Source organism: Strigops habroptila, chromosome 2, assembly GCF_004027225.2.
Source record: "Strigops habroptila isolate Jane chromosome 2, bStrHab1.2.pri, whole genome shotgun sequence".
NCBI classification, from domain to species: domain Eukaryota; kingdom Metazoa; phylum Chordata; class Aves; order Psittaciformes; family Psittacidae; genus Strigops; species Strigops habroptila.
Genome location: NC_044278.2, coordinates 15,036,588 through 15,049,291, shown reverse-complemented (window position 1 = coordinate 15,049,291; position 12,704 = coordinate 15,036,588). Strand labels below are relative to the sequence as shown.

Below are 12,704 nucleotides of genomic sequence, written 5' to 3'. Positions count from 1 at the left end.
ATCAGAGAGACCTTTTGATAGAATATATTGCTACTGAAGTTGACAAACTTTGAAAAAATGTCAGAAATAATGGTTTAATTTACTTAACATTTACTGATGCTGTTCATATCTAGATATCAGGCTTATTTCATATGTAGCAGGGAAGACGTGGTGCTAATATCCACCTAGAAACTTCTGTTAAGAGGACTCCGTGGGTATTCAGTTAATCTTTAGAATGTTTTCTCATGAAGCTTAGCAGTGGTACAATGTGGTATTGGTAGTCCGCACATGATCTTCAGCTGAAGAATGGGGACCAGAAGGCCATATTCTGAAAAGATTTCTCCCAAATTATTATGTCATTTGATTTTGGCATAGGTGTTATGGTGAGCACTTGAAACTTCAAAGACCTTGGCTAAAATCTAAACGTATCTACTGCTAAAAGAGGAAGAAGGAAACTAGTTCATTTTCGTTAAACTGAGAAGTTTTATTTTCGTATTTGGGGTTTTTTTGCTGTGTTTTGATCATTGTTCTGCACTGAAATTGGCTTCTTTCATTCCAGGAAATTGTCACCGTTCAATATTGTTGTATGCACGGTCTGATATAGAATGTATATTATCATATATAATAGAAGCATGCTTTTATTCCCAGTGATTATACCTAGTCTAATGGAGCAACTGGTTGTCATAAGACAGCTTCCTAAGACAACCAGTCTTATGAGGCTGATCTTGCACATGTGTTTCTTCCCTTTGAAGTCTGTGATCAAGAGTTCATATGCACCAGACAAGCTTTCTTAAACCAGAGCCAACTGTTTGACAATAGGAGCCAGGCCGTTTGGAGCATAAAAACGTTCTGACACCAGTGTTTTTAGTGTGTGCTCTGCAGTCCCTAGGGAGTCAGAAATCTATTCCTCAGGGTTTATGAAAGGTAACTAAGAAAAGCAAATCTATTGTCAGGAGGCTTTAATCCATTGCCCATTTTAGCTCTGCAGATTGTAAAAGGTGGAAAACTACTACTGTGTTAAACTTACCTGAGGCCGGAGCAGCCCATGATTGGCTGTTACTCTTCATTGCTCCTCCAAACACCTTTGGAAGATGTTGCTTTTTAGTCTGAGATCTCTACGCAGCCCCGCTCACTTCCTCTTTTCAAAAGACAGCTTTCTTTTTTGACTGGTCCAGCCCATGTGATTTTCTGCTTCAAATATCATCTTGGTTGTGCTCATCAAAAGCCCCACTGCTGTTAAGTGGCAGCTCCTAGGAAATAAAACTTTTACAGTTAGCAATCTGCGTATTTATCCTGACAAGTCACACCTGATTGCTGGTAGACAATTTATGTTGAGCCATTATTTCCCTCCTGTTTTATTTTTTTTTTGCTTGTCATACCTTTTGTAATCTCTTAGGAATTAATAAATACAGAATTAGTAGAGTAGTACAGCCCCATTCTGTCATATACCTTGTCCATACAATTTTCTTTTATTTTTTTTTTTTTTTACTTTGTTAGACTGTTCTTAAATTTCAAGCAATATGTGATTTTTATGGGCAACTGCATGTTACTAATATTCAGGGTGTTAGAATAGCTTTGGAATAAAACTAGAATTTCCTGTATCTAAATTAGGATATTGTACAGTTTTTCTAATGTGTTATTGGCATAAAGTGAGTGGAAAATATTTATTTTCTTCAACCTATTCAGTTGTTGGGTTTTTTTTTTTTTCACCAGTGATTGCACTTGTGTAAGCAAGAAAGAATAGAGAGAGCTTTACATGATGTTTCTAGAGAAATTAGGAACTACAGTTTTGGGAAACTCTTTTAATTTTTTCGAATGAACCTATGGGGTTTTTATGCATAATATGATGAAATGAGAGTGGCAGGTTTTCAATCTCAGCGTTTGGAATAGAATTGTATTTTGTGTAAAAATCTATAGGGCTTGGTTATGAGGCCCCAGTTACTATTTATTCTATGCATTTAAAAGAAATAAAGCCCTCTTTCAGATGAATACTGTATGGAACTTCTAGGCATTTATTTTATGGTAGGGCATAACATTTTATGTTAAGTTAATGGTACCAAGTGACACCTCAGTTTAGACCATAATGCTGTGCTGGATTTTAAGCATCTCAGCTGTCAAAGTGTACATCTGAAAAAAGCCATATATGCATGTATTTACTTTTTTTCTTACACAAGAAGATACTTTGCTTTCTCCTTGTCCTCACTCACATAATTATGTTCTCTGGAAGGAGTATCTTGTTATGCAAAGATAGAAAAAAACCATCTCCTAAATACCATACATAAACTATTAATTGCTTCATTTAAATAGGTGTCTTACAATTGTGCTAACTAAAACACACACTTCATTTAGGTGAAATCTCCTTCAGACAATGAGTGAAATTTAATTGCAGTCTCACATTAGTAAAATAGATTTGCTTTTACCATCATTGAAATTTGTGTGCTCACTAGGCTGGTTAAATCCAGCAAATAAATAATGATATCCAGTTTGTGCTCTTTCTGAGGCTGATAAAGTAAACGATATGCAAATGCAATTAGTTGCTTTAAAAACTCTTGTTAATCTGGCTTTGAGGGTAGGTAGCTACGTAAACTCCACAAGGTTTGTAGGAACCGGCGTATTGATGAACAGTTCATGCCTGACAATAAGGGGAAGCAGTATCTGGACTGTGGGTTCCTCCCAAAGATGTTTAGTCTGGTTTTGACCTCTCAAGTTTACATGCAGCTGATGGAGAAAACATTCTTCGTCATATAATATAAACACTTACTGTGCTTATCTGAAAAACTACATACTGTTCACTCTCACTAGTGCTGCCACTATAAATTTTAGATGTATCCAAAATATGTCTTTTGTAAAACATAATTTAAAATTATAAAATGTTATTTGCAAATGAGACACAGTAGTGGGATTTGCTTCCCAGTAAAGACTGTGTCTGGTAAACTATGCAGAAATATTCAGGAAGAATACACTTTGTGTGTCCAAGTTCAAATTTATCATCAAACAGAGTGTTTGATTAAAGTTCTGCTTGGCAAAGACTGACTCTTTTTTGTATATTCCTTCTGCTTATGGCAGCTATAGTGTTGTATCTCTGAAATTTTACTTCATCCCCAAGAATGATAAACTTGGGCTTTTATGTGGTGTTTCACTGATTTGATTACTGGTAACATAAAAAATGACTTACAAAATATGTGTGTAAAAAGCTGACCATAAACTAAGATACCACGACATCCTCCATACCATTGTTTTAAACATTTATTTTCCAAGTTCCATTGTGGATTATTAACAGACAGGCCATGACTTTTTTTTCCCTTGCACGTATGCATCTGCACAAGAAGGAAATGTTTGCATTTCATAAAAGCAGCCTGAAGTGAGATCAAAATGAATGGGCAGTCATAGCATATACAAAAGATTTTATGTTTTAAAGACAAGATTATTATGTCTTTGCAATTAAAATAGTTGCCTGTGTTCAACTGAATTATGAGATAAGGAAATCCTGCAAATTATAATACTAGGCTTTTGTTAGTTCAAAAATAAGTTTACATAAACCTATATGCTCCTAAGAATGTGTTTTCTCCCCTGAATTTATAGCAAAAAACTTTTCAGAGAAGTATTGGGAAACTATGAGGAGGTCCAGTGCTGATGTCCTTTTCATTTTTAGTATGCAGAGAAAATGGGCCATGCTTTGAAGACTAGGTCCAGCTCACCCTATCTGAGGTTTTGATTCTAGACAGTGACTTTTAGTCACTTGCTTAGCTACTTCTCTCCCCACCTCCATCCCCCTGTCCTTCACTGTGATTGCTCACGTGCATAATGGCATAACGTTGAATATTATGTGAAGATTCTGAGAATTTCACGAACTGTGGTGTGAAAGTTTTTATTTCTCTTTATATCAAAGACTGCCAAGAACAGAGTAGTTAGGCTTCTGTAGCACCAAAGTGAACAGTTTCTGATATCCACCTACTAACTTAGAATAAACGTAACTTTCTTACTCTAGGCAGCACTGCAGAGCAAACACACTAAAACAACTCTAGTCAGTTGAACTTTTCACGTGGTGGTGAGATGGCTTTGACGTTGAGTTGTGTTAAGTATTTTCCAACCTCTGTACTCGTGCATCGGCACTTTAATGTTGTCAAAGCTAAAATGTCAGTACCTTACAAGCTAATGCAATGCCATAAAACATAGTGGGAATTAGGTGAGATTGTCTGCATCCGACATACATTAACTTAACGCAGTTTCTGCTTTCAACCAGGCAAAAGTCAATGGTATTAGTGTATTTCAGAGTGTGCAAAGTAAAAGGGCAGCATATGAAATCCCCAGCACCTCCAGAATAAAAAAGTTCATGGTGGGGAACCTAAATAACCAAGATTCTCACAGTTCCCCACACGTGTGGCTGCTGTCCAAAATTTTTCCTGAGGCAGTTCCAGCTGCCATTTTTAGGAAGCCAAAAATGCTCTTTTGGTACAGGATGGCTTTAGTAACAGAAGAAATACCTCAGGCTCCAAATGCATGCTTAAATTTTTAGTCTAGGTGCTTACAGTGGGGCGGAGACATACTTTTATCAGGATTAGCTTTTTACACAGTGTGAACTTACTAAATTACAAAATGGTCAATTTCTTATTTTATATAAAAAGCCATTATGCCAGAAATACGCGACTATTAGGCAGAGTGTGAGCGTATCATCTGCACTGGACACATGCCTTGCTCTTTAACAAAAAGCAGTAAGGAGAAAACATGTTTCCTTTCTGGCTGCTAAAGCCAAGACTCATTCAAGAGTAAGTTCAGTGGGGTTTTGCCCAAATGACGATGGACTCTTCAATCTCAGTTTTTATAGCATAATAGAAAACCAGTTATATTCTCCTGTTCACAGACCTGAGGTGAGGAACCTGAGAGGAGTTTCTTTTCTGACGGTTATAAAGGTAAATGCTGCCTTGTAAAACGTGAGGCAGTAAAAACTGCGTCCTGCAATAGCTCTGCAGGGCCCTAAAATGTCTAAGTTGGACTGTTACAACTTCCAGTTCAGTGCAGAAGGCAAATCTGTTTTATGGCTTTTTTCTGAATAATATTTTAATCTTCATTTTCTTGTTGTATTACAGACTATGGGCAAAATAATGCAAAGCCATTTAATGAAATGTCATATACTCAGCATGTCTAGTGTTAGATTTACAGCAGAAGGCCACAGAAGCTCTAATGATTTAGGTTTCTTCTTCATAAAAAGATTTCTAGCAGATTGAAAATGAATGACTGCACAAGCATTTGTCAGGCTATAAATATTCAAAAAATATGCCAGTGCTTTCCAGGTGATTTGTAGTAATTTTGTCCCAGCCACCTCTTACTTCTGTTTTTTAGGGTGTGGTTTTAATCTGGTAATTTCTCTTCCCAAAAGCAGGAGCAAGAGACAAGCTATACTATTCTGAGAGCCAAAGGCACCAATGTTACCATCAGTGGCCTCAAACCTGATACCACCTATGTCTTCCAAATTCGAGCCCGAACTGCAGCCGGATATGGGACAAACAGCCGCAAGTTTGAGTTTGAAACCAGTCCAGATTGTATGTGTTTGTTCAAATGGTTTATACTGACATATTGCTCAGTTGCTGACTGATTTGAATGGCTGCTTTCACTCCTTTTACTAAATGCAACTCATAACTGTTTATGATGTGTCTTTCTGGGTAGCAATACTATATAACTTTATATTTTATCATTAAACTTGAAACATGCTATAAAGTGAATACCATGACTATCACAGGTGGTATTTTCTTTCATTCCCTACTCGACCACTGCCTCATGCCAGAATCGATACTTTGCTAGACCACGGCTCCTGCCAAGGAAGGAAGTCTGATAGAAAAACAGATTCACAGCCTCGCACTGTTCCAAGTTTGTGGCCTGAACCCCATGGACTATAAACCCCTGCTCCTAGAGAATTAATTTTGTATTTGTCCATTACTCCTGTGGAACAGTGTGTAATTCTCCACACTACTGCAGAGCATTGTTGATGTCTCCTGTGTAGCCTTAACATGAAACTAATACGCAAAGGTCAGAAAGGATGGTCATTCAGTTAAGTAGCTGGTCAGGGAGTTGGGCTGTTTGGGTCCCCCCTTCTTTCTGTCACCACACTTCTGGGTGGCCTTTGGGAAGATATTTAGTGGTCTGGTACTCCTTTTTCTTTCCTGTAGTGCCTAGATTTATTTAACTGGTTTTAACATTATTTAACTGATGTCCTTATAGGTATTGTTTATAAATTCTGTTATTATACCAGAAAGACTCTTAATAGAGCTCCAGAAAGACTCTTAATGGGGATCAGTCTTAAATGTCACTTTCTCATCACTTGGTACTATATAGTAAATCAAACCTTCTCTTTGCTAGAAGCTGAAAGTGGATTAATGCATCAAAAAGTCAACCTTTGCTTAGGTATCCAGTTACGGATGTAGATTGATGATGCATAATCAAAGACTTTGCTTTTAGAAGGTTGAGTTTTCATAGAAGATCTGCTGTTCAGAGTTATAACACAACTAAGGACTATAATTCTGATATGCTCTCATAAGGCTTATTCATGTACTCATGATAAGGCTTGAGAACCCATAGCATAAAAAGTGCTCCACTAAAAGTGACGAATTTTTAACCAAGAAGAGTAGCATCAATCCAAATAGTCTTTCACTTGGCATCATATATTTTTGAGATATGTTATGTATTTCAACCTCACTTATTCTTCCCCCATTTCAGCTCTTATTCTGAAAACCAAACAAGCTTCTTGTTTAAAAAAACATAGATGCAAATCCCTGTTATGGTAACATGCAGCTTTGGCATACTGGATGAAACTGGAACTCAAAATAGGACAAACAAGTACAGCAATGAGAAAAAAATCAGTTGCAGTGATAGAGGTTAATGAATTTTCTCTGCAAAGTAATATTAAAAGGAAAAAGTAGCTGTCTGAAAATGTGGAAGGTGACAGGAAGCAGTGGTGCACATCTTAATAACAAGCATACAAGTTACACAGATAGACAACAAACTGCATAACTTTTTTCCTATTGCCAACTTATCATAACAACAAGAGTGCAGTTGTAGGTCTGTAATAGGCAGAGGCTTCTTCCTAAGGGGAATAGTGTGACTCCAAGCAGTCACGTACCCAAACTGTCTAATTTGTGGGGACAAGCAGTGCTAACTTTCAGTTCTCTTTCGACAGCTAACTTGAAGAATAGAGCTGAGGAGCCTAATTCTGTTGTACTTGGTAAAGTTCAGGTGTCTGCTGAAGATTGTTCATAACACCTAAGATCTAAAGGTGTCCTGTCATTGTATAGCACTCTAGCACATCAGAGCTACATGCTTAGGGACCACAGGGAAGCATCCAATGTAAGGCAGAAGATAGCCCTTCTTTTTCATATAGACATTAATTAACCATGCATAGCCCTTCTCTCGGCTTCTGCGTGCCCTAGCTTTTCATAACCTTCACAGGGATACTGTCAAGCTTAACTGGAAAGCTTAATTCACTAAATTACTTTCCATCATCCAGAAGTGAGAATAAGGGTGACAATTATTGACTGGGTGGGATTTCTTGCCAAGAAGAAGTTCGTTACTGACCATGACAAAATATATGTGTGTCATGGTATGTATGTTTGTATTTAGATATATGTTTATATTTAAGTATCAGTTTTAACAATGAGCAAGAGTAAAAATCTGCAGTAGTTGAAACAACTTTGGTAAATTGTCAAAGATGGCTGGAGTCTTTTGTTTTCTTCCCTTGTATTTATTTGTGTGATGAATAATTACTTAGTAGATTAAATCTTTGGCAAGCGACCAAATGCTGTATAGTGATGACTTAATCTGTCTGTTCCATATACAAGTGTCAATTGTGATGTAATCAGCATTATGTTTTGGGAGGGTTATTTATATATGTTTGTGTTAACTTTCCAGCATTCTCCATTTCCAGCGAGAATAGCCAGGTTGTAATGATTGCCATTTCAGCAGCAGTAGCCATTATCCTCCTCACAGTTGTGGTGTACGTCTTGATTGGGAGGTTAGTTTTTATCCTCTGGTTTGTACATTTGCTCCTGCTTCCATTTCCCTGAGGGGCCTTGATGAGCATGGCAAATCGGGTGCCATCAGGCAGTAGCATGGCTTGTTTGTACCTTCTCCTTTGTCTGCTGCCCAGGAGCTACTAATGCAGCTTCATGCTCAGTAATGAGCCCACTAACATTAGCAGCCCCAGTCATACAGCAGTTGTTAAAAAATGCTATAAACACATTCTTAGGCAATTGTAAAATTAAACTGTAGGGGTCAAAAATCAACAAATCCTCTCATTAGCCAATTTCCTCAAATTCCCTGAGAATATAACATGCCTCTATAGGGCACAGAGAATGTAAATATCATTAAACTTTCAAACAGGCATTTAATTGTGGAGGAAAAACATATTATTCTGTTTCCACCTGCAGTTAACACACAAAATTCTCTCTCTATTTTTTTCCCTCTGTCGCGTATAGATTCTGTGGATACAAGAAGTCTAAGCATGGCACTGATGAGAAAAGACTACATTTTGGGAATGGCCATTGTAAGTTACTGAAGCCTTTTAATGCTTCCAAATCTGTTGAATTCATCCCCTAGATACCTCGTATTTTTCAAATTAAAAAAAAAAAGTCATACCTCACTTAAACCAAGGTGAAATTGGGAAGAGAATTATTGCTACTCTTGTGGGTAGGGAGATTTTCCCCAAACAATTATTCTTTGTTTCAAATTCTTTCATATGTGTTCAGAGTAGTGATGAGCAAAACATCAATGTCTATGCTCAAGCAATGCATGTGGTTAGTAATGTGATATTGATTCCTGTGCATTACTGAAACACAGAGTGTAACTTCAGTTTCCTCATTATCAGCTGTATGAAGTCTAAGAAATGTCATTTTCTTTACAAAGCAAAATATAAAATCAATGAAACCTGTCTTGATGACTACTGAAGGGACTGTGAAAATTACTCATTTGACAAAGTTGACCCAATAATAGTTTGGAATTATTCTAAGCGGTCTGAAAAGTGACTTGGAGTAGTTTCTCAAATTAAGAATAACTACTTGACATAAGCAAGTATGTCAAAAATTAATGGGATTTTTAATCCAGCTCTCTTTTCAAACATGTGTTTTTCAAGTCCTGATTCCCTGCTCGCAATAATGAATATGTCTGTGCTTTCTCTGGGTCTCATCTAAGACTAACAAGAGAGCCTTTCTATTGACTTCCATTGTCTTTTGTATGTAGTTAAGGATGTGAAATTTTGCTCATCCTGAGGAATCTGGGTTACTTTTGAAATGTGTTCAAAAGCCAGACCTAAAGCCTATCTATTTCTGATGCTTCAGTACTTATTTTTATTAAGGCTAAGTGGGACTTTATTCATGGCTATTCTGGGTCATTTGGCTGTGCCCTCTGAAAGAAACAGCATGGAGCAAGATCTTATTCAGAAGACACTCGGGAAAGAGTGTTGATTTTGTGAGCCTGGGCGCCTGTACTGGCTACCAGGAAGAAGTAGCCTGCTGTGGCCCGTGGCTGGAGGAGAATGTCATCCTGCAGTATTTCAGCTCCTCTCTGATCCTGTATTCTCTCTGCAGTGTACATAACCCTGCAGCACTTTTCCACAGCAGGGGAGCTGTGGATTGTGAAGACTAGAAGGACCATCCATACCCTCTTTAAAAAAGAAAGAAAATAGTTTTGGAGGAGGAGAGGAAGGTGATAGTTTAACACTCCTGACTGGGGGAGAGGGGGCTATTATTGGTGGGTTTATCACTGCATTTTGTGTTTTTTTCATCTTTATGGGGCAAAGATGAAACACCTTCATAAACACCAAGACTGGAAATTCCTTTTTTTTTTTTTCACCCACAGAATTCTTGGTGTCTAATGAGCATGTTTTTACTAAGAAGCAGTAGTTTGTCTTTGAAACTGTTTCGGCTCCACATAAATATCCTGCTACGCCACGTAGACCATGTTGAATCTCTTGCTTAGCATGTCGTAATGTTAATGTACATGGGTTTTCTTCATGCAACAGTGGTGCTGTACCATTGGCAATAAAAGTGCCCTTGGTACCATAATCAGATGCCTCCCCACCAAATATAATTGAGTTAACATTTTAATGAGGGATTTACCTGCAGTAGTTGGAAATTAGAACTACTTCCTAATCCCCATGACAATGGAGTAACTGTTCTCTGACTGTTCATATTATTATTACTATTTTAAGTTTGGAGCCCCTCCTTATCTCCCGAGAGCCGTGAGTATGCATATCCACAACATGTGTGCTCCTTCCCCTGCACTGTCAGGGGATACACAAGCTGCACCAGTGGGCTTTGCTTCGTGCAGCCCAACAACTGCTAACCAACTAGTCTCAAAAAACCCCTATACGGTTACATGTGGCCCATAGAATTAATGCTTCATCATCCAAATTTAATGAGGTTACAAAATAAAAGCAGCCAGTAAAAAAAGTGTCACAGACAAATAACAGGTCAAAATTTGCTCTCCTTACTCCCACACAATGGAAAGTTGCAATCACTATTCTTAAACATGTCAGTGCTGTTAAATTCCTGCGGATTAAATTGCTTTTAATTTGGCTTTAGATATTTATGTACTGTTTTCTGAGTAGTGCCATGCTGATTCACTGTGTAGTAAGAACAGAGCTGACCATGGCCCTGGTATTTCTGTTAGAAATTCTTGAAAATGATTTATTGATTTTTTGCAGATATTTGTGTTGGGATTTGTATGCATGTACATGTGTGGCTGTTGAAACTTTATTCTACCAAATTTCAGTCTTTCTCAAAGAATAAGAAAATTGCTCGCATGAACTAAAAAAAGCATAAAGTAACTGCCATGGCTGTCGTAAACTTTCAGCATCTTAAATACAGCAGCTGGTTTATTTCAGTCAGTTTATTCTGAATTACTTTAAAAAAGGCTCCAGCCATGACCTATTCCCTGCAGCCTTATTACAAATCCTATAATACTACTTCAAAGGAGCAAAAATGTTTCACCTCCTCAGATCCTCTCCCTTTGCCTTCTTTGGCTAGGCCCTTTTTATTTTTTGCTACCTTTAGGGCAATTCATGCTGTTAAAATGAAAATGTAAATTATTATGTTTGCACAGAATGAGCTGTAAAGTAGTACAGCTTAACACATGTGCATGTGTTTATTATCTGTTTTTCATGACAGAACCCAGTTACTATACAGGCTGTCCTTAATTATTGGTGTGAAGGGATTATTCTCCTTGCAGTCACCATCACCTGATCTTGGGAACCTCTGGGGTCAGCATTAAAAAATCTGCAGCCAAAAACCCAACAGTGCAGAAGCTTTTAATTATTTTTACTGGGGGTACAAGGGAGCCTGTAACGTACATTCAGCATGGACGGAAAGGAGCATTTACAAGATTTTTAACCAGCAGCAATATACAGCCAGTTACTTTTTGTTTTATTTGCAAGTAATTCTGTAATCATCAGGCTCTTGAAGGAAACACAGTCTTCATTTAATGCTGCGCACACGCAGTCCTTGTGTTAAGAGCATGGCTCTTAGTTTGCATTGTTATTGAGGCAATTAACTTGCGAACTCAGTTTTATCATTTCTTTGTCAATTCTGAGTCCAATAAATCTCCATAAAATTGATTTTCTTTTTGTTTGTTTATTTTTTACGTACACTGGGGATTGTTTGACAAAACAATGGTGTGCTCTAGCTAATGGTCCAAAGGTATTTTTTCCCATCTGTGTAACCCGAACAAAAAAGGTTTAACTATTCTAGTAGTCAACAATTCATGCAGTAGAATAATGCCAAGCTGGAACGGATATTCCTGAGTGGGTTAAGGCAGTGTTTGTAGGAGGAGGTAATCTTTTACAAGACCAACTGGTACTGTTATAAAAATCTAGAATACATATCCGGGAATGCAGGTTTTGTCTCAGAAGCTGAAAACTTTAAGTTGAATGTAATGATTATTTCACTTTTTGTTAACAAAACACCTTTGTGTTGTAAAATTAATACAGAGGCAGACACACAAGGTACTGGGTACATGCAAAAGCAGGGCCTTGAGCTGGGGAGGAGGAATGAGGCTATGCTTTGCCTTTGACATCTTTGCTGGAGAGAGAGGTTGGGAATAAGAGTATTTTCCTCCGACTCCCAGTCCTGCTAGAAGAAAAGATGTGGAGAGCTTGAAACTGCCCTTAAAATTGTTCAGTCATTTGAACTAGCACTTGCCCCAGGCAAAATGAACAACCCCTGGCCAGAAAACTGTAGAGGCAGATAATATAATAACATGGATGTTAGGGTAACTGAGCAGTAGAACCAGACTTTGATGGTAAGAACAGCTGGCTGCCATCCTTGTATGTGCTAGCAGAGAATTAAGGCAGAGATGCATTTGTTCATGTATTATTTTCTTTTCTTATGCACCTTGATGGAGGACTGGGAAAGAACAAGTTTGAGTTGATGTGCTCTCCTTAGTATATTCCTAAGAACTTTTCAGGTTGACTGAAGCATCCTATATTTTGTTTCTCGTCTCTGTTGTTACATTGATATGGACAATACAATCCAGCATCTATATGTAGCAAGCTGGAATGGGTGGGTCATATTTTAATATTTGAAAAGCAGTTAAATATGGAAAGTGCAGATATATTTAAAATTGGTTTTTAGACTTCCATGCAATAACTACGTTAGTGTCTCTGGCTTTATAAAGTTTGACCAAAAGCAGTTTGATTTGAAAATGCTGTATGCTTTGTTCTGTTGATTTGATTTCTGTTGTCT

General features: G+C 37.6%; 1 protein-coding gene across 3 annotated transcripts in view; it reads left to right on the top strand.

Annotated features, from left to right (window-relative positions):
* LOC115601466 (ephrin type-A receptor 3) overlaps positions 1–12,704 on the top strand; it is a 230,289-nt gene that overhangs the window by 168,873 nt on the left and 48,712 nt on the right. For 2 of the 3 annotated variants that reach the window (XM_030471489.1, XM_030471491.1), the window contains exons 7-9: positions 5,357–5,519; positions 7,879–7,981; positions 8,445–8,512. In XM_030471489.1, the coding sequence (XP_030327349.1) occupies positions 5,357–5,519; positions 7,879–7,981; positions 8,445–8,512 (334 nt within the window). The remainder of the gene's footprint in view (positions 1–5,356; positions 5,520–7,878; positions 7,982–8,444; positions 8,513–12,704) is intronic. The other variant, XM_030471490.1, reaches the window with a different exon arrangement.